The 22,756-nt window shown below is 39.2% G+C and overlaps 1 protein-coding gene across 1 annotated transcript; it reads left to right on the top strand.

Annotated features, from left to right (window-relative positions):
- The first annotated feature begins 5,884 nt into the window (after nt 1-5,884).
- DNAJC25 (DnaJ heat shock protein family (Hsp40) member C25) lies at nt 5,885-14,153 on the top strand. Its single transcript, XM_087957585.1, has 4 exons — nt 5,885-6,277; nt 10,884-11,036; nt 12,280-12,750; nt 13,840-14,153. The coding sequence occupies exons 1-4, from the start codon at nt 5,966-5,968 to the stop codon at nt 13,960-13,962; spliced, it is 1,059 nt and encodes a 352-aa protein (XP_087813711.1). The 5' UTR covers nt 5,885-5,965; the 3' UTR covers nt 13,963-14,153.
- Nucleotides 14,154-22,756: the final 8,603 nt, after the last annotated feature.

Raw genomic sequence — 22,756 nt, 5'->3', positions numbered from 1 at the left:
TTTCAAGATGGTATTAGATTAGATTAGAATTTTTTTATTGGCCAAGTGTGATTGGACACACAAGGAATTTGTCTCCGGTGGGCAGAAGGACACAAAACATTATTTCTAATATTGCATGCTGGATAACTGAGAAAGACCAAAGAATACTAAAAGCAAGGTTAGCATGTGCCCATTGATTATAGAAAGGCCTTTTGATCGTGTAGAAGTGTCAAGCCATGCAATGGAAACCCCAGAGCATTTCATTGTTCTTGTGCCAAAAGCTATCACGGGTCAAGAAGCCAGTCTGCACAGAAAATGAGACAAAGCTGTAAAACTTGTCATTTATTCAACCTATATTTATTTATTTATTTATTTATTTATTTATTTATTTATCAATTGTTTACAAGATAATAAGTATATATATAGTTATGAATATATGAAATGGGTACATATAAGAAAAATAAAAGAAACAATAGGACAGGTACGGTAGGCACGTTGGTGCGCTTATGCATGCTCCCTACAGAACTCTTAGGAAAGGGGTGAGGTCAATAGTAGGCAGTCTAAGGTTAAAGTTTTTGGGGTTTGGGGAAGAAACTACAGAGTCAGGTAGAGTATTCCAGACATTGACCACTCTGTTGCTGAAGCTGTATTTCCTGCAATCAAGTTTGGTGCGGTTAACCTTGAGTTTGTATCTATTGTGTGCTCTTGTGTTGTTATGGTTGAAGCTGAAGTATTCACTGACAGGTAGGACATTGCAATGTATGATTTTATATACCATACTTAGATCAGACCGAAGACGGCATAATTCAAGGTTTTCTAGGTCTAGAATTTCAAGTCTGGTGGCATAAGGTATTCTACAATGAGTAGAGGAGTGGAGAACTCTTCTTGTGAAATATTTCTGGACTTTCTCAACTGTGTTAATATCAGATACGTAATGTGGGTTCCAGACTGATGAGCTGTATTCGAGTATTGGTCTAGCAAATGTTTTGTATGCTCTAGTTAGTAGTGTAATATTACCAGAGAAAAAGCTACGTAGGATTAGGTTAACAACTCTTAATGCCTTTTTGGCTATGTAGTTACAGTGGGCTCTAGCACATAGATCATTAGAGGTGAGTATTCCAAGGTCCTTTACAGAGCTTGGATCATCAACAAGATCTTGACTATTCAGCTTGTATTTTATTTTCTCATTTTTTTAGCCAATATGTAAGACAGAGCATTTATTTGTTGAGATTTGAAGTTGCCATTTGTTTGACCATTCTGCTACATAGTCAAGATCTTTTTGAAGGGTAGCAGTATTGTCTGTGGTATTGAACAGCTTTACATCATCAGCGAAAAGAACGCAGTTGCTCTTAATATGATCACAGAGGTCATTTATGTAGAGTATGAAGAGAGTTGGTCCTAGAACACTGCCTTGGGGGACACCACTGTTGACAGGTACAGAATTTGATAGGACGTTCCCAATTTTGACCATTTGTTGTCTGTTTGACAGGAATGCTTCTATCCAGTTATGCAGTTGTCCAGAGATACCATAAGATTTTATTTTTAGGAGTAGTTTGTTGTGTACCACTGAATCAAAGGCTTTACAGAAGTCTATGTAGATTGCATCTATTGCTTTGCCCTGATTGAGTTGTATCATCCATATGTTTTTGTAGTGTAAGAGTTGCAGATTACAGGATAGTTTTTTCCTGAAACCAAATTGTTTATTGGAGAGTAGGTTGTTTGTCTCTAAGTGGAGGATAATGGATTGGTTAATAATTGATTCCATGAGTTTACAGGTGACGCAGCATAAGGAGATTGGTCTGTAATTTTCAACTAGGCTGGGGTATCCCTTTTTGAAGATGGGGATGACTGTGGCTTGTGACCATAGGTTAGGCAAGGAGCTGGTCCTAAAAGATTTTTCAAAGATTATGCTTAGAGGTTTGGCTATGGCAGTGGATAGCTTTTTTAAGAAGTAGGCACATATTCCATCCGGTCCAATAGATAGAGATGGTTTTAGCTTGCGTAGTGCTTTTGCAACATTGTCTTCTGTAAAATCGATATTTATTTATTTATTTATTTATTTATTTATTTGATTTGATTTGCCAATTGTTTACAAGATAATAAGTATAAATGTATACATAGTTGTGAATACATGAAATGGTTACATATAAGAAAAATAAAAGAATAAGAGAAACAATAGGACAGGGACGGTAGGCACGTTGGTGCGCTTATGCACGCCCCTACAGACCTCTTAGGAAAGGGGTGAGGTCAATAGTAGACAGTCTAAGGTTAAAGTTTTTGGGGTTTGGGGAAGAAACTACAGAGTCGGGTAGAGTATTCCAGACATTGACCACTCTATTGCTGAAGTCGTATTTCCTGCAATCAAGTTTGGTGCGGTTTACTTTGAGTTTGTATCTATTGTGTGCTCTTGTGTTGTTATGGTTGAAGCTGAAGTATTCATTGACAGGTAGGACATTGCAATGTATGATTTTGTATACCATGCTTAAGTCAGACCGAAGACGGCGTAATTCAAGGTTTTCTAGTTCTAGAATTTCAAGTCTGGTGGCATAAGGTATTCTACAGCGAGTAGAGGAGTGGAGAACTCTTCTTGTGAAATATTTCTGGACTTTCTCAATTGTGCTAATATCAGATACGTAGTGTGGGTTCCAGACTGATGAGCTGTATTCGAGTATTGGTCTAGCAAATGTTTTGTATGCTCTAGTTAGTAGTGTAATATTACCAGAGAAAAAGCTACGTAGGATTAGGTTAACAACTCTTAATGCCTTTTTGGCTATGTAGTTGCAGTGTGCTCTAGCACTTAGATCATTAGAGGTGAGTATTCCCAGGTCCTTTACAGAGCTTGGGTCATCAACAAGATCTTGACTATTCAGCTTGTATTTTATTTTCTGATTTTTTGTGCCAATATGTAAGACAGAGCATTTATTTGTTGAGATTTGAAGTTGCCATTTGTTTGACCATTCGGATACATAGTCAAGATCTTTTTGTAGGGTAGCAGTATTGTCTGTGGTATTGAACAGCTTTACATCATCAGCGAAGAGAACGCAATTGCTCTTAATATGATCACAGAGGTCGTTTATGTAGAGTATGAAGAGAGTTGGTCCTAGAACACTGCCTTGGGGAACACCACTATTGACAGGTACTGGATTTGATAGGACGCTCCCGATTTTGACCATTTGTTGTCTGTTTGACAGGAATGCTTCTATCCAGTTATTCAGTTGTCCAGAGATACCATAGGATTTTATTTTTAGGAGTAGTTTGTCGTGTACCACTGAATCAAAGGCTTTACAGAAGTCTATGTAGATTGCGTCTATTGTTTTGCCCTGGTCGAGTTGTGTCGTCCATATGTTTTTGCAGTGTAAGAGTTGCAGATTACAGGATAGTTTTTCCTGAAACCAAATTGTTTATTGGAGAGTAGGTTATTTGTCTCTAAGTGAAGGATGATGGATTGGTTAATAATTGATTCCATGACTTTACAGGTGACGCAGCATAAGGAGATTGGCCTGTAGTTTTCAACTAGGCTTGGGTCTCCCTTTTTGAAGATGGGGATGACTGTGGCTTGTGACCATAGGTTAGGCAAGGAGCTGGTTCTGAAAGATTTTTCAAAGATTATGCTTAGAGGTTTGGCTATGGCAGTGGATAGCTTTCTTAAGAAGTAGGCACATATTCCATCCGGTCCAATAGATAGAGATGGTTTGAGGTTGCGTATTGCTTTTTCAACATTGTCTTCTGTGAAATCGATATGTATTAGATCATTGTTGTTATCTGTGGTACGGCTAGGAAATATTGGGCATGATCCATTGCTGTTTACAAATACTGAGCCGAAGAATGTGTTAAAGATGTTGGCTTTAATGGTGTCGTCGTTGCAGTCTTTACCATCAGGTCCTATCAAGGAGGGATGGACCTTGAGTCTTTTAGTTTGTTGTTTACAAAATTGTAAAAGCGCGGTGGAATTGGTGCTTAGAAGGTTTTCCTCTTGTTTAATGTGATAATTGGTGCATTCGGTCTTTATCTGGTGGCATAGATTTTTGTATCGGTTTTTGAAATTGGCAACGTGACCAGATTTGTTTTTCCGCCAGAGTGATCTCTTTTTGGATTGAAGTTTCCTTATTGATATGGGTAATCTGCTTTTTGTTTTGTTTTGGGAGTTGTTGTTGGTACATATAGTTTGATGACTCTTTTGACTTCAAGTAAAAATATGTTATAATAGTCTTCAACGGTATTGCATCCAGTGAATAGAGATTGCCAATCAAGGGATGAGAGATCGTTGTCTATAAGATCATAGTTGCCTTTTTTGAAGTTACAATAGGGATTACATCATTGTGGTGATTTTTGTGTGGATGTATGTTGAGACAAAAGTCGATCATATTGTGGTCACTACTGGAAAAGGGTTCTTTAGATTGTATTCCGTAGATTAGGTTCAAACTGTTGCAGAAGATGAGATCGAGGCAGTTGTTTAGTCTAGTGTTGTTGGTTACTAGTTGTTCCAGTCCCAGATTTGTAATAGCATTGTAGAAGGTTGTGTGTATGATTTCAGTTGTACAATCATTTAGGGTCCAGTTAATATGAGGTAGATTGAAATCACCAAGAAGGATAAAAGGGTATGGGCAGGATGCAGCCCATGTTAGTAATGTATTTAGCTTGTTTACATGTTCGATGTCATAATCAGGTGCTCTGTAACATAGTAAGAATCGAATTGTGATATTTGAGGATAGTTCACAGATGATGGTTTCAGGAAGGGCAAACTCCTGGGTAACTTGGATATTTTTTAGATGTAAGGATTTTTTATAGAATATAGCAACTCCACCTCCTCGACGATTTTCACGATCTGATCTGTAAACATGATAGTCTCTTACTGTGGTAATGGAGTCGGGGAGAGATGCATTGAGCCATGTTTCACAGACAAATATAATGTCGAAGTTAGCCATATTTAGGAGGAAGAGAAATTCAGGTATTTTATTCACGAGGCTTCTTGCATTGAGTAGTTTGCATTTAAGGCCGGCAGTAGTTGGAATTGAGGTAGTTGGGGGCGTACGTGCCTAGTCTTGGGTGATGGTGGATGGGTTGAGGTAGGGTTGTGGTTGAGGGTAAAAGCTGAGTATTGGGTTGAGTGGTTTACTTTTGATACAGTCAGCATGGTAGTCAATGTACAGGTCCTTCTCTCCATTATCTAGACGGTTTTTGAGTTCGATGCGGAGTGCACGGGAGCGGGCACGTTGCTGTATGGTTAGGTCAGGGCGGCAACGGAGGTTCTTATGGATGGTGTTGGTTTTGGCGAGTGAGTTTATAGTATAAATGAATTTACGTTTGCTTGATTCATAATATGTATGAATATGTATTAGATATGTATTAGATCATTGTAGTTATCTGTGGTTTGGCTAGGAAATACTAGACATGATCCATTGCTGGATCCAAGTGACCCTTAAGAGTCGACACTGATTTGATAGCACACGATCAATCGATTATTTTTTGAAAAAATGCCCACATTCTTCGGCGCATCATTTTATATCCAATGGACGATTTGGGTTCTTTCATCTCCGACCTCGAGCGTGCACATTTTCCCTCCCAGCTATTGGCTGACCAGGCTCCACGTGACGCTCGTAAAAGCGCCTCCCTCCACCCATTCGTTTCCATTGGCCCGTTCGGGTCGCTCTATCCCCGCCCCCTCGCCCCTCCCGCGCGTCTCCTTTTGCCGGGCCGGTTTCCACCCTCGGCCAGCCTCGCCTGCCGATTGGCCGATTATGCCTCCTTTTCCGACCACTCCCTCTTGACGCCGGGGCGGCTCGGGGAACGTAAGGTGGCGGCTTTTTTTTTTTTTGCCAAGCTCCCTTCGCTTTGTCCACGTCCAAAGGTTCTAGCCCCGCCCTTAGGCTCGCGCTGCGGCGGCGGCGGGAGGGAGGGAGGGAGAGGGGCAGAAAGGAGACGAACCGCTGTGGAGGTTGAGACCATCTGGTGCGCGAGGCCCGAGGGCGAAGCCTCTTCCGCGGCGATGGCGGCGAAGTCCCGGGGTCTTTTTCGGTGGCGGGCGGGGCGCTGGCCGCTGTTGGTGTGGGCCTTCCAGTGCCTGTGCCCGCGGCCGGCGGAAGCCCTGGTGGAAGGCTTGTATTGCGGCAAGCTGGTGTGCTACGACGTGCTCGGGGTCGGCCGCGACGCCAGCAAGGCTGAAATCGCCCGGGCTTACCGGCAGCTGGCTTTGCGTTACCATCCGGATCGGCAGCGGGACCCCGACCCGGATGGCAAAGGAGCCGAGACCGCTCAGGAGAAATTCCTGATGATCGCTACCGCCTACGAGACCCTCAAGGTGAGAGAGCGGGGCCGGGACCGCCCCTCCCTCCTCCCGGCCTGGGCGGCTGTCTCCGGTAAGACCCCCGGCACCCTCTCCCCTTCTGCGAACGCGCGCCTCCTCCCGCCGGTGGCCCTGAGAGAGGATGGAGCAGCTAGCTGTTGGAGGACAGGAATGGCCGACGCCGACGGGAGGACTCCGAATAGCTTGGGCCTCTGGAGTATTTTCTTAGGATGATCTATATTTATTGTTTTTGTTTTGTTTTAATTGCAGATCCTTTCGTCCCTAATCGCTGTGCTTGCACGGGCTGGCTGGGGATGATGCAAAGTGTGCCGTGTTAATGGAGTGATGCCAGGGCTAGGCATAACTACAGGTGTCAAATTAGGAAAGGTTACTTAAAGTCAAAATTAAAATTAAAAAAAAAAAAGCTCAGCTGCATCACTGTTACAAATCCAGCAGTTTTGCTTTCCCCATATTGGTCAGCTAGGACAATGGTCGCCAACCAGTGGGCGGGGGACCTCTGGTGGTCCGCGAGAAAATTTTGGTGGTTGGTCCACAGAGAAATGTTCCCCCCCAAAGCAATTTTAATCCAGGGTGTGCGGGAACACAAGGCTGTACCGCCCACCTGCTGGCCCCCCACCCTTTGGCCAAGCACAAGCCTTACCTTGAGTAGAGCCACGCGAGCTGGAGCTGGAAGTTAAGACCAACGGCAGGGGAGGGAAATTCTGCCCCCGGGTGGCTTGCTGACATTGGTGAGAAAGTCGGTCCCATATTCCAGAGCTGCAGTAGTCACAGGACTGGCCCTTTGGTTATCCCGGAGCAGCTCCTCCAGTCCATGGCAGGCCAATACATCCGGGTGGAGGAGCAGCTGCTCCGGGATGAGCAAAGGGCCAGTCCTGTGACTACTGCAGCTCTGGAATATGGGACCGACTTTATCACCAACGTCAGCAAGCCACCGTCAGTCAAAATTCATATTAGTGGTTTTTAAAATTATGAGTTTGGTGGTCCCTGAGGTCCAAAAGTTTGGTGACCCCTGAGCTAGGATAATCAAGGATTTTGTCCTGCTTTGGCTAAAAAAAAGGGCTTCTTCAGGAAAGGTCCTATTGAAAGACATCGACTGTTTCAAATGTCTATGGAGATGCTCAGTCATCCAGATCATGGGGCTTGTTTCCCCCTCAAGAGGCAACTGGACTTTCTTGTTTTTCTTTGAAGACGTTTCGGCTTCTCATCCAAGAAGCATCTCTGATTGGATAGTGGGGAATGGAAGGATTTATACTCCTTGACTGGATGACCAATCACACTTGGCCAACAAAGAATTCTAATCTAAAGCCATCTTGAAATTCTCCCATTTCCCACCATCCGATCAGAACTGAAGAAAGTTCTTGGCTGAGAAGTGAAAAGGCTTCAAAGAAAAACAAGAAAGCCCAGTTGTCTCTTGGGGAATAAAGCACCTTTGGGATGATTGGCTTTGGCAGTTAAATGGAACCTTCCTGCATTAGAAGCAGTATACAGGTTGTCCTCCGCTTACAACCGCACTCGAGCCTCAAATTTATGTTGCTAGGTGAGAAGTTTGTTAAGTGAGTTTTGCCCTATTTTATGACTTTGTCACATTTGTTAAGTGAATCACCGCAGTTCTTACGTTAGTAACAGGGTTGTTAGGTGAATCTGCTTTCCCCGTTGACTTTGCTTGCCAGAAGAAAGTCGCAGAAGGGGCTCTGGGATACTGCAATTGTCACAAATGTGAGTCAGCTGTCAGACAGTTGAATGTTAATCACGACCACGGGGATGCGGCAACAGCCATAAGTGTGAAAAAGGGTCATAATTCACTTTTTTTCAGTGCCGTTATAAAGAGCTATAAGTAGCTCTTTTAGATTGAACAGTCACTAAATGAACTACTGTAAGTCGAGAACTACCTGTATTTGGATGCCAGCTTTTAGGGACAACAAGAGGGGAAGATGGGTTCTTTTGTATTATACTTGCAGACTTCAAGGATCATTTGCCTAGCAGCGGTAACAAATAACATTTGGGCTAGACAAATGTTTGGATTGTCTAAACACAGCAGTTTTCATGTTCTTAGAACATGAGGCAGGAAGGGAGCTTGCAGAAAACTTTTAGAATTAAACCCTTTTGAAGCTTGTCTATGTTCTGAATATTTGAAATGTCAGCGTTAGGATTTGAAATGGGAAATAACACATCACATCATGCAGGTGTTCAAAGCATCCCATGTACTATAGTAGTATCTACACTTCTAATATAAGGTTATGTGTTGTTTTAACCCCAAACTTCAAAAGAAGCAGAACTTCAAAGAAGAGGGCTTTGAGACAGATTATTGACTTGAAGTAGATATTTCCTAACAAGAACAACTGTCATAAATTGGAGATGTCCTAGATACATTGTATAACCCCACCACTGCTATATATGCTCTTTCAATAACTGAAAGACATGTAAACATGCAATTTATGTATAAAAATAATCCTGTTCTCTAAACTTTATGCAACAAGAGATTTATGACTTAAAAAAAACAAGTGTAGGGTATCATATGCCAGGATTCATGGGTGAGCCTAACGTAGCTCTTTAGATTGCACCAGACAGTGTACAGAATGATAGAATACAGGTAGTCAATAGCGTCATTAAATTCCAATAAATTGAATTAGCATATTAAAAAAATGATGAGTCAGTTTTGAAATGAACATAATAAAATCCCTTGAACTTGACAGGATTTGAAACAAAATGTGCTACAAGCATTATTTTTTAAAGTCCCCCAAAGCCAAGTTGAGAATCTTCTAGCTTTTATCATATATTAAAACGTGCCTTCTGGATAACCTGAAATCCAAATAAAACTATGAATTTTATTTTTTCTCTCCAACTTCAATTGTATTTTTTAAAGACCATCAGATTTATAATTTTTTTCATTCAAAATGTTTAATGAGGACTGAGTAGGTTTGAAGAAAAACTTTGAGCCCTGTTAGATCATTGCAAACCAGTCCATGAAGGAATTCAAGTAGTAAAGAATCTTTTGAATTATTAAATATAGGTAATGTTTGACTTTGAGGACTATAAAATACAGTAGTTGTCATACATATATTTAAAAAGTTTTATTTAGGAATCAATTCTAGCAGAAATATTCCTTTTTCCTTTTTTAAGATGAATTCAACACTGGGTGGGCCATAGCTTCATGGTGGAATTTCTCCAATCCTTATGTGTAACATGACAAAAAGCAAGTCCCGTATATTCAACATCTTCCACCTCTAATAGAGACTTTAATTTTTTTTGAAATGAGTAAAGAGTAACTGTTAATCGTATTTGGGAAAGTAACCAAGATGAATGGTGGTCTAATCTATATAAATCAAATTTCTATCCATTATCTCTGCATATTATACCTCTTCTAAAGTATCTCTAAAATGAGGTTTTTTACTTTCAGGGCCATAAAAATCTGGATGACGAGTAGATGGCAGTGAAATTTTAGTGTTTTGTGTATTTCTTTGCTTCCCTCTGTATTTCTATAAAGGCTGTGGTGTTGAGATTTGCTGTAAAAGGGAGCAATCTTTACCTTGCTTTCAGTTTTTAGCAAGCAAGATCTTCTCTGTTTCATTCTTGAACATAAGAGGGTACATCTGTCTAGTTGTTAGGTGCAAGAGTGGAGAAGTTTCATTTCTTTCAAAACCAGCCCTCTTTGGTATGTGTAGGTTAGAATAAATCTTTTTTATCTGCATCAGGATGAGAAATAATAAATTGATCAATGAGTAGACAAATAGGTGTATCTCAGATCTTCATCCAAGTAACTGCAATGGAAATCTTCGGAAACTGCTCTATAATTTCTCTATCCTTTCAGTACATTGAATATTTTGAGAGCTAGGGCATTCTCTCATTAAGTTCAGTATGGACAAAAAACAGTAACATGATGTTGTCTAATCAAACTAATTGCTATAAGTAATATGTGAAGAAGTTGAAGAGGATTTCTGAGTTATGTGACTCCATTTGCTAAAATCCTTCAAAGCAAGTGAATTAAAGAGTAGTGCTTTATCTAGAAAAATAAACATTTTATTTTAGAAAATAAAAACGATGAATGGTTAGAGACCAGTAGCTTGGTTAGAAATCTCTTGGAGAAAAAAAGATATATATAAGCAAGAGTGGTAAAGAATACCCTTCAGGGAGGCTACATGGAAAGGAAGGAAGCATTCAGATATAATTTGTGATTGATCATATTGTTTATTGCAGCCATTTTATGAATTACCCAAACTTTCCCTTGTCGGACATTTGTGAAAGCATCAGTGGCAATCTTGTCAAAAATATATGTATGTTCTCTAATCAACAAAATTGGGACGCTTGTCTTACCTAAGGACACATTTCAGTCATAGTTACAGTATGTTATTCTGAAAGTACACAGTATTTTTTCATTTGTGTGTGAAATTAAATTCAGCTTTCTTAGTTGTTTTGTTTTATTGCATAAATACAATTAATTTGTTTTGACAGTTTAATTTCTAAATCAGCACAGCTAGATATATAATTGCCATAAAAATCACATTAAAAAACCACATTTTACTTATACCGACATACAATTTATTTTATTTGATTCTGAAATAAAATATTTCCACATTTTAAAAACTGCCAATTGCTTTTTCAGGATGAAGAAACTCGTAAGGATTATGATTATATGCTGGATCATCCTGAGGAGTATTACAGCCATTACTATCACTATTATTCTAGAAGATTGGCACCCAAGGTGGATGTCAGAATTGTGATTCTTGTCACTGTTTGTGCCATTTCTATATTTCAGGTAAGTACTGCATGCTTATATCCTACCTGTTCCGGTATTCTCCACTAGTTTGGACATTCTGTGGTATTGGATCCAGAATTCCACTTGGTTTGGAGGGCGGAGGTGAGGAAAATTCCTTCTCTCTACAGCCCATTGTATGGGGAGCCTGCATGGGGAAGAGGCAATTGATTACTTCTCCCTTCGTGCTACAGCTCAGTCGGCCAAGGTAAATATGCTAAGTGTTTTTCTTCCTAAATGTAAACAGTAAGCAATAAAACTTGTAAAGTTTTAAATATTGTTCTTGTGCTGAGACACAGTGCATACAGGTAGTCCTCACTTTACAAGAGTTCATTCAGTGACCATTAGAAATTCCAACAGCAATGAAACAAGTGACTTAGGACTTAGCATCCCAGATGTTTGGCAACTTTATTTATGGTTGTCACGTGTTCTGGGGGGTGTCATATGATCACTTTTTGCAACCTTCCAAATAGCAAAGTCAACAGAGAAGCCAAATTAACAACTGTGTCACTAATTTAACAACTGCAGTGATTCACTTAACAATTGTGACAAGAAAGGTTGTTAAAAAAATGGCCCAAAATTCACTTAACTATTTCACTTAGCAACAGAAATTTTGGGCTTAATTCTGGTTGCTAGTTGAGAACTATCTGTAATTTGGTATGTAGACTCGCCACATATTGGGAATTGTGTCATTTATTAATATTGAACTTATGTATCATGATTCATAAAGCCACAGATCACTCTACATATTTCTTTGTTTTTTGTCATGACATGATTATGCATAAAAGTAGGCATACAGGTAATCCTCACATAATGACTACAATTCAGCCTGGGGAGGACTATCTGTCCATTTTGAGCAAAAAGTCTGTGATAAAAACACAAGCAAGTAGCACATGAAAATAATGCATTTGATTTCCTTAATTAATTACCTTTATTGTCAGAGTACAACATGGGTACAATGAGATTGGCTGAGCCTCCCTTTGTGCAACCCCACATACACACACACAAAACTCACAGTGAAGACAGAAGTTAAAAATTGCATGTCGTGACTCATACGTTTGAATACACAGGAGCTGCAGAATTTCAGAAAAGATAAAATAAACAAGGTTGTACTTATGCAGGAAAAAGAACACACTCAACAGAGTGAATTTTATATTTAGACCAAGTAGTATGGGAAAAATAAAGGTTAAAGGGTTCTCAAAAGTTAAAACTGTATATAAATTTCAGCTTGCATTTCATGTTTTAGTTCTTCAGCTGGCGGACTAGCTACAACGAAGCTATCAACTACCTAGCAACTATGCCAAAATATCGAATACAAGCAACTGAGATTGCTAGGCAACAAGGGCTATTGAACAGAGCCAAAGAAAAGGGCAAAAGCAGACGATCGAAGGAAGAAATCCGCAAAGAAGAAGAAGAAATAATCAAAGATGTAATAAAAAACAAAATAGATATCAAGGGTGGCTACCAGAAACCCCGAATCTCTGACATTCTCTTGTTTCAAATAATTTTAGCACCTCTTTATCTGTACAAATACATAAAATGGTATTTTTGTTGGATTTATCGTTTCAATATCAAAAGGCAAGAGTATGGCGAAGAAGAGAAATTGTACATTATACGCAAAAATATGAAAATGTCACAATCCCAATTTGACACTTTGGAAGACCATCAGAGAGAGTCATTTCTTGACCAGCAGCTTTGGATAAAAGAAAAGTACGAGGTGAGTGATGGTGGCACCAGAGAAGTAACTCCCCTCTCCCCCCATAATCTAGGCCTATTGAATAACTAAAAAGATGATTTTCACAATCTTATAGCATTGGCCTCATTCAGCAAATCCTAAGTAATTATTAATAGATTTATACTGAGATCACAGGGTTAATGTTTTATCATCCACAGTGCAACTGTTATCTGGGCTTGACAGTTAAGGTGCAACAGATAGTCTCCTACTTTTCATTGGTGTGGATTTTGTGAAGCATATAACTTTCTCTTTAAATAATACATAATAAATGCCTAGACACTATAGTCTCATAAGATAAGTTTTTGTTCGTTTCTATAATGTCTACTTCAGGGGTATCAAACTGAATTTCTTCGAGGGCTGGATCAGCATTGCAGTTCTCCGTGAGCCAGTGGGGGCAGGGGGAAGAACGAACGTCTCCTGCAGCACCCTGCTGGCCAAAATGGGGCACAGGGTGGCTGCACACGGCCCCCTATGCCCCATTTTCAGCCTGGACAGCCTCCTGCAGCACTTTGCTGGCCAAAATGGGGTGCGGGAGGGGGGTCATGTGCAGCCCCCACATCTCATTTTCGGCCTCCATGGCTTCTGCGCATCCTGTTTTTGGCCGGCAGAGTGCTACTGGAAGCTGGGTAGGCCGAAAATGCGCCTCATGAGGGCTTGCGAGGCCCCCACATGGCCTGTTTTGGCTGGCAGAGGTACTGCGTGCCAGTCCTTTGATATTTCCAGGCCAGCCCAGCAGGCCAGCTTTAAGCACTCCGCAAGCTGGATTTGGCCCGTGGGCCTTGAGTTTGACACCCCTGGTCTAGTTAATAGATTTCTAATGGATATATTTATTCATGTGTTAAAAAGCTGTTTGTTCTGCTTACTGCTATTCACTATTTATAAAAACAAGATGGTAGTTCAGGAAGCAGAGTTCTAGAACCAGTTCTTCAGTTACAATTATGTAATTCACAATAATCTGATTTGAAATATTATAGGGATGAGTCTGCATTTGAAAGTGATGAAATTTGCAATGAGTTTGTGTAGGTATCTAATGAAGACTGATGTAGTTTTCGTTCAATCTTCCCTTTTTAGCTTTACAAACAAGAGCAAGAGGAGGAGCTGAAGAAAAAAATGGCAATGGATCCTCGATGGAAAAGATACCGGCGATGGATGAGGAATGAAGGGCCCGGAAGATTGACATTTATTGATGATTGACATGCGCGAAACATGTACAATCATGTCATAGATGATTGACAGGATTATTCATATCTAAAATGTTCAGAGTTTAACTGCTGTGTTTCAGTGGTGTCCTAAAACTCAGGAATTAATCAGGGAGAAAACTAGTAACATTTTATGATTTTATATATGTGTATACAAATAAAAGTAAATATGTTAATTATACGTAATGTTTTTCACTCTTGGTGTGCTATGGAATTAAAACTCTCTGAGGCAGATGCATTAATTCCTTTATATTGCTATAATATATATTATATAATATATATTATATATTATATATTACAATTTGTTTAGGGACCAAAGTTACAATGGCAGTGAAAAAGTGAAAATTGCAGCCTCCCCATGGTCACATGATTAAAATTCAGATGCTTGGCAACTGGTTCATATTTATGATGGTTGTCCCAGGGTTATGTGATCATCTTTTGGGACCTTCTGAAAGCAAATTCAAAGGGATGCTAGATTCACTTTACAACTGTGTTACCAACTTAACAATTGCAGTGATTCACTTTACAGCTGTGTAAGGTAAAATGGGACAAAACTCATTAGACTGTCTCGCTTAGCAATGGAAATTTTGAGCTCAGTTGTGGTCATAAGTTGAGGACTACCGGTAATCATGTAGGTATAATCTACAAATACTGAATTTTAGGTATTGAACAAATCTTGGAAGGTTTTTTAACATGCCATGAAGCAATTATCTTTGCTTTTCTTCTCTATAAACTTTTTTTTTTGAAAACATTTCTATAGCCAGCCTCCTTAAAGTTGAGCTCTGGTTGGCTTACAATCAAAAAATAAACAATATTTATAGCAATAAAAACACAAGAAACAGTAAAACCTAAAAAAAGAAAAATCTGGTTCCATGGCTACGCTTCTCTGATGTCACTCACTTCAGTCTCATTCCACTTTGACTTCACCCTATGCCAGCACTTGGAGGAGTAATCCTGTTGTGAAAGTCACCTTTACTTATATATCAGGAAAAACAATATTTTTTAAAGGTTGAAAACAATAGCAGGTTGGTTGTATCATTGCCTGAGCTGGTAAAGACAGATTTCCAGTAAGAGTAGGAATAGTACTTTTGGCAAGCATCTGCTAAAATTCCAAAGCATTAGATAGTAAAATGTACAATTGCAACAGTCAGAATTATTTCAACAAATTGTGTAAAGCTACATCAGACAACTTAAAATGTTAATGGAGTATGCCTTATCTCTTCTATAGTCCTGAAGTTTTTCAAAATCTTAATGTACTAGTACTCTGAAACAGGTAGATTTCTATTGCTGAAAAAATATTTAACTTTTAAACTTCTTTTATTAACAACTGGTATGCAATTTGGCTGATGATAAACTACCTTATATTGTTTAAATTACGGTTCCTTTGGATGAAATTACAAATATACCAATAAGTATTAAAATAAGAGCATTCGAAAAAAGCAGATATTAAGCCCTGGAAACCAAAATGCATTAGCTGTCATGTACAGAGCCTTTATATTTATTCATTAGGGAAAGCTCCATTGTGACTAGCGAGATGTGAATTTATGTAGTGTAAAACAATCCATCTGTGCTGCTTTGGGAGCATTTCTCCAGATAAATGCTCATAAAGACTATTTAAGCTGAAAAAAATCTGAAAGAGCATAATTTCTAATGTAAACAGACCAAAATCCTGATGTCTAGCTGTATTTAATGACAACTCTTATACCCAGGTAGGCACACTTTATTTTTATTTTTTTAATGAAGCTGCTGGGAAGGAGTACAAAGGGAATATGGGCAGTGTAACTTTTAATCCCATTACGCAGATAGAACCAAGAAATCCACTCCAAAGGAAGGCTGAGCCTGCTTTTATAGAGAGAAGTTACACTAATAGAATTTTGCAAGTCTTCCTCCTCCCTCTCCTCTCCTCTCCCCCTCCCCTCCTCCAACTTTCACTAAATCAGAGTGATCAACCTGAGCTTTACAGTATGTTACCTCGGTGGCTCCCAAACTTTTGGGCACCAGGGCCTGGTTCTATGGAGAAAAGGTTTTTCCACAGACTGGAGGGGGCGTGGTTTAGCATGCTGCCTGCATCCAGCGGATGGGGCTTCGCTTATTTGCATGGCCTGGTCCAGTCCATGGATCGAGGATTGGGGTAACCTTGTTTCTCCAGACTAAAAAATTGATGTTTTGCTTCTCAGCCAAGTGGCAGACAAAAACATATTAGACTTGGAGGAGCTTGAGAGATCTTTCCTTAGCATTTGAGTGATTCTCAGATCAGATGAGGATTTCCTCAAAAATAAACATGTACCCTTAAGTACTTTACAGTAAAATGTTTTCCTGTTATGCATTGTTTTTGGAGTGTTTCCCTAATTACATACCTTGCTTTGTGAACTCGCAAGGCGTTTTTACCACCTTAAACCTACAGTGTATGGAACAGAAGACTTTTTCCATTCAGTAAGGCTTGACACTAGAGTAATGAGTAATTTTACAACCTCAAAGCCATAATTTATTAATGTTATTTTGCTCAGAAGTGTAAAATGGGTGCTTCGAGAACCTGGGCATCACAAGCCCTGAGCAACTCTATTTAAACCAGGAATTTCAACTGCTGTCGGAATACTAAGATGGAATCTAGAAGTTTGGGAAGGCCGGAAATGGGCCTGTTTCAGGCTTTCCAGAGAGCCTCCGGAGCCTGGGGAAGCAATTTTCACCCTCCTAGCAGCTCAAGGAAAGCCTCAGGAGCCCGGGGAAGGCAAATATGTGCCCCCGCCATCGTACAGGAGGCCGGCTAGGCCACACTCATCATGGCCACGGCCACCCAGCAACCGGGCAGAGAACCCATCGCTCCAATTTTTGAAGCCCACCCCTGAACATATTCCTCTATATACACATGGGCATGTGATGGTGACTCTTCTTGCCTGGTTGTGAAGCTCGGGAAGATGGTCCTGGATTATTCATGGCCTTGCTAGAAGGAAAGGTTTTTTGGAACGAAGTCTTTCCTGTGCTTGGATCTTCCAATAATCTATTCTGCTTCAAACCTCATATTCAGAATAGTTTTGCAATGACGGTTCTGCTGAGGAAGAAAAATTCACAATATACATAAGGTGAATGATAAATGCTGTAGTCTTCTGTAACTTAAGAATTCAAAAAGGCAGGCACAAACACACAACCCAGGTGTCAAAAAGACAAAATCGTTAATAAGAAAAAAAAAAGTCTTGTGTAGTAGATGTCAGGTTTCCAAGTGATGAAATCCATTTTAAAAAGAAAAGAGCAAAGTCCATCTTCCAAAACAATTCCTTTTATTTAGGAAAGCATCAAATTGGCAATCCATGGTAATTCCGGATCTAACGAAACCGGGAATTAACCCACAATATCAGAAGTTAGAAACAACCCCCCAAAATCACACTCTCCAATAGAAGTAATTCAACATTGTTTGATGTCATAAATCTCCACCTCAAGGAGCCTGAACACAGTCAGCTCATTTTCCCATGGAAAGAAGAATCACCTCTTCCTATCTCCACTCCTCCCCGCTTAGGAATGTGGCAAGCCAGAAAATCTTCCCCCATGACTACCAAAGAGAAAGTGAGAAAAAGAATATATACTAAGCCTAAGTAAAATAGCTACACATGTCAATTTCAGGCTTGACAGATGTAGTACTTGGAGACAGTAGAACAGAAGAGAAAGAACTGGAGAAAATAATAAAATACAAAGACCTGCAAATAGAACAATTATGGCAAAAGAAAACAAAAATAGTACCAATAATAGTTGGTGCCTTGGATACAATCTCCAAACATCTGGAGCATCAGATGCTCTGTCTGAACCATCTTGAACACTGTCTGCATTGACAAAATCACTATCAGTCAATTGCAAAAGGCAGTTTTACTTGGAACGCTTACATCCTGCAACAATATTTTTAAACACCATCAGACAATAACATCTGCCTATCTCCATGTCTTTAGGAAGGGCTAGTCAAATCCACTCTAAACATCTGGATAATTGCAATGCATTATAATAATAGCACATTTGGAACCAAAATGGAAATCTCGTTTTTCCTTCTCACTGCTCCAAGTGATTAGCTGAAAGAGGAACTTTGTACAGCTTTCAAGGTGAGAAACAGAAAAGGAGAGGAAACCTCTATTCTGCAATATGGGAAAGATTATTTTATGCCATATAAAAGAATGGGAACTGGACATTTTTCCTCTCGTTGCCCTATTGCATTAATAAGGCTTCTACCTTCATATACATTTGTTTTATTTATATTATTATGTAAAAAGAAAAGGAGAAACCAGGGGAACGACCATGAAATATGGTGGTAATGGGAATCCATCCATCCAGAGAGGAAATTCTCTGTCTCAGTACTAAATAACATAGCTTTACATGTCACAAAATTAAAGAGTTGTCACATAAGTAGCTTCTAATTACAGTTCTAGCTAATTCTTCGTGGCTTGTTTAGGATCTCATTTATGTCCTGCTTTAAAGAAATATTACACACCTATGTAACTCCTGAACTTACAAAGTTGTGTTTCTTAAGAAGCTACTTATGTCCTGCAAGCGTCATTTGTAACTGAGGAACAATAGACCATAGTTGCCTGCATTTCTGCTGTTTGGAAAAAGAAAGTCAAAACATTCCACTGACTATGCCCAAGGTACTGGAGAATGAAAAGCTTTTTGAAAAGATGCTTTGGATAACAGTTACTCTTTCTCAATGTTGCCTGACTCTAGAAATTCCACAAAATAGGCATCAATCTTGAAGGATGTTTTTTTAACCTCCAATTTTCTTTAAGCAGCAAATACAGAACTGTCGAAAATGTTTTTTTATCATGTTGCAGACTCTAGTTATTGTGAAATTGTCAGCTACATACAGTGCTTTGGTGTAAGGAATGCAAATGCAAAAGTAGAAAAAAAACAGTTACTTGGTGCAGACATGTAGTTTATTTAATTACTGTCTTTGTAGACAAAATATTTCTTAAATGAAAAGATGCAACAGATGCTAAGCATTATTGTTGCTTTTTGCTTCCCCCCCCCACATACCCAGTGGGGAAGAAGTAAAGTAAATATTATGGAAATGTTAGTGGCAGCCATACGGATAGAATATTCTCAAGGCTGTTAGTTGCAGTATCTTTGTAAAAATATTCCTTGAAAATGTAGGCAGAAAGGTCATTCTACAAAAACAGTGTTCCTTCCTTCCTATCAAATTTGGAAGGGTGTGAATCTTCTGGAATTGGATGTTTTATTGTATGTTGTGGATCCCACACTGGGGAACAATAAACAAACCAATAAATGTTCACCTATCCCGAGGGAAGTGATTTTGTTGCTAATTGTGAATTCAGCCCCTCCTTGATTAAAGAGCACATTCTTCTATTCATCAGAATATGACAAATGTCACAATAAAAAAGCCATTAAGGGGCAAAAAAAAAAGGCTTCACTTGTTTTTGAAAAGTCCATTTGTTTTTGCAAAGAATAGTAGAACAGGGGCCAACCAGCTGATTTGGGCTTCTCTTAGCATTTGCTTTTGGCCTACATATGACAGGAAATGAAAGGCTCAGATGTGACATGACCAAGGCACGTATATAGGCAGTTCTTGACTTACGACCGATCATTTAGTGACAGTTCAAAGTTATAACAAATCCCTCCTCCCGAAAATACAGCTTGTTTCCGAAGTTCCAATGGCTGCCACCACCACTCCACCAGCCCCCATGATCACATTTCATGGGCTGAACTGGCTCACTTTTATAGTCATTTGCAGCACCCCATAATCACATGATCACTATTTATGATCATGTGATCATCAAAATGAAAATTGGCATTTACTTTTGGGCAAAATTGCCCCATGGTAAACAATGGATTTGCTTAACACAAAAACAGTGTAAAAATGGATCTGGTTGCAAGGTGATCCATTTTACAATCTCACAATTTACCACCACAATGGGCAGACTCTATTATAGTTGTAAATCGACAACTACCTGTATAGCGTGGACAGGCCCATTTCTTGACTGCAAAACATAGGTAGGGCTTCCTTTTAGCTCCATCTATTTTAAAGTGTAATATTATGTTTCGATGTACCGAGTAAAAATAGATATAGTTTCAGGAAGACTCCTCTCTTTGCCAGTTATTATTGGTATATAAAAATGTCAGCAGAGAATGCTGGCTGTCTTCAGATTTCAAGGAACCAATTAAAAATGGAGGAAGTGAAGGATGAGAAGCAATTGCAATAGCAATTGATGCTATCAGCGTTATGGTCTTTGGGCATCACACTTTCCCAGAGGAAAAATATGTTCAGTATGTTTACAGCTTGACTACTTTCTATTTGATTGTATGAATTCTCTCTGATATTATGCTGTGTTCACCGCCATGAACATTGCTGCCCTTTATTTTTTATTTTACCTGTTGTGCTGATCCTGTTGTTAAAGATCTGCTTTAGTTAAATACACCATCAGCCACGATGCTAGACCAGAGGCTATTTACTTTTGTGTATGTGCATTTATTTTCCAAGTAATGAGCTTTGTAGTTCCCTTCTTGGAGACCTGGCTTCACAGATCTGCCTTTGATGAGACGGTTGAATGCAAGATTCCCATGTTTCTGTTTTCAATAAAATTACATTCATAGTCATACATTTTTATAAGCACGTACCTGTTTAGGTAATCTCTTCTTCTATTTTTCAAATTCTGTTTCAATTTTAAGGACCAATTTTAAGGACCAAAGATTAGCTAGCTCAGAGCTTCCCAAACATTTTTCCTTTATCACTCAAAATTGCTTATCAGAAAGTCCACTTTTACCCAGTGTAGGTAAAATGGGTTTGTAATGGGTTTGTGTGTTGTTACCCAAAGGAAAAAAAATTTTCCCCCATTTTGGGTAATTTAATCAGTTTTGGGAGCTGCTTCTCAGGTTGATAAATGAATGTTGAGGTTTGACTGGAGTACGGGGGGCGGGGGGAAGGTTGTGAATCCCCATGAAAATTATTTATGAAGGAAAATCCACTTTTCACAAGACATTATAGAAAGGAGTATGAACAGAGAAGTTGCAGACTCTTTGATATGCCAGCAGGAGTAGTCCTCGATTTACAACAGTTCATTTAGTCACCATTCAAAATTACAACAGCACTGAAAGAAGTGACTTATGACCGTTTTTCATATACTCATTGTATTCTCATGGTCACATGATCAAAATGCAGACACTTGGCAACTGACTCATATTTACGACTTTTGCAATGTCCCGGGTGATTGATCCCCTTTTGCGACCTTCCAACAAGTCAAGGGGGAAACCAGATTCATTTAACCACCTGTGCTACTCATTTAACAATTGAGGTGATTCACTTAACAACTGTGGCAAGAAAGATTATAAACTGGAGTGAAATTCACTTGACAATTGTCTCACTTAGCAAAAGAAATGCTGGGTTCAATTGTAGTTGTAAGTCGAGGACTACCTGTATGGCTGCATAGGTTTTGGGAACTCTATTTCACAGCCAGGGATTGGGGGGAGGACACCAGGTGGGGCACTCCATGGAAGAAAGGAGGTGGCAACAATAACTACTAAGAAGGCTTCTTGGAAAGGAAGTCAGAAACCTTGGATATTCAGTTATGAATATAACTAGAGGTATAAAGAACATTTAGAGGAGGGTATCAGCATCATAAAAAAAATGCAGGAGGAATTTTACAAGGAACACCAGCTACAAGAGCAGATGTCTTCATTTTAGCACAGCACATCGAGGTAGCAACAAAAGACCTTTCAATCACTATTTCCGAAATGTCTTGTTCTGTTGCAGGACTGCTTAAGGGAAAGGAATCCATACAATAAAATTGTGTCTTAAGGTGAACAAAATCATAACCTGGCATATCAGTTAAAATATCAGGTATCCAGAATATTTAAAGAATGTTTTTTTAAATGCTGAACTTTGCTTCCCACCCCCCCACTTTCCCCCCATCCAAAATGGAAACTTTGCATTAAGCCATAGTGTTGTTTGTTGTTTGTAAGTATGTATGGTTTCAAGCTTAGCATGTACAAATCTAGTCAGCTGTGATTTTTGCCAGTGAATCCTATGCAAATATGAAACCATATAATGCATGAACCCAAATATGAGTCTATGGACTTTTAGCATAGTTGCTACTAAATGTCCATTGTATTTAGGTATATATGGGGGCTTAACAGAATAGAATAGCAGAATTGGAATGGACTTTGAAGGTCTTCTAGAATCCAAACTCCTGCTCAGATAAGCAACCATTTCAGACAAATGGCTATCCAGTCTCTTTTTAATACCCTCCAGTGATGGAGCACTCACAACCAGTCGTTCCACTGACTAATTGTTCTGTCAGGAAATTTCTCCTTAGTTCTAGGTTGCTTTTCTCCTTGATTATTCAGCTTAATTGCTGAATTGGAATACAAGACTGGTGGAACATTAAACTAAATCTTAATACATATCTTGGTAGCAGCCAGGTTCTCCCCCTCCCCCACTTAACACATTAATGTGATTTGTGTTCTTTTGGCTTAGGCTGCTGCTGAATCCAATCATTTTGAGCTCATAAGCCGTGGTTTAGGACTTAGCCTGCTATGCAAATCCAGCCAATTTCTAATGAATAACAAATTGGGTGGATTTATCAGTGCTTGAAAACCCAGAGAATTGTTTTCATAAAATAGAATAGAGTAGAATAGAATATAGAATAGAATAGAATAGAATAGAATAGAATAGAATATAGAATAGAATAGAATATAGAATAGAAGACAGAATAGAATAGAAGACAGAATAGAATATATAATAGATTAGAAAATAGAATAGAATAGAAAAATTAGAAAGGACCTTGGAGGTCTTCTACTACTCC

The sequence above is a fragment of the Notechis scutatus genome, chromosome 2, assembly GCF_049901735.1.
Source record: "Notechis scutatus isolate UNSWTSFEM ecotype Mainland chromosome 2, rNotScu1.2, whole genome shotgun sequence".
Taxonomy (NCBI): Eukaryota; Metazoa; Chordata; class Lepidosauria; order Squamata; family Elapidae; genus Notechis; species Notechis scutatus.
The sequence above is the reverse complement of the archived record's forward strand: the minus strand, read 5'-3'. Positions and strand labels throughout refer to the sequence as shown.

Coding starts and splice junctions, on each gene's coding strand:
- DNAJC25 (XM_087957585.1), top strand. CDS start 5,966: ATGGCGGCGAAGTCCCGGGGTCTTTTTCGGTGGCGGGCGGGGCGCTGG. Junction 6,278..10,883: donor CCGCCTACGAGACCCTCAAG/GTGAGAGAGCGG, acceptor TTGCTTTTTCAG/GATGAAGAAACTCGTAAGGA. Junction 12,751..13,839: donor GGATAAAAGAAAAGTACGAG/GTGAGTGATGGT, acceptor TTCCCTTTTTAG/CTTTACAAACAAGAGCAAGA.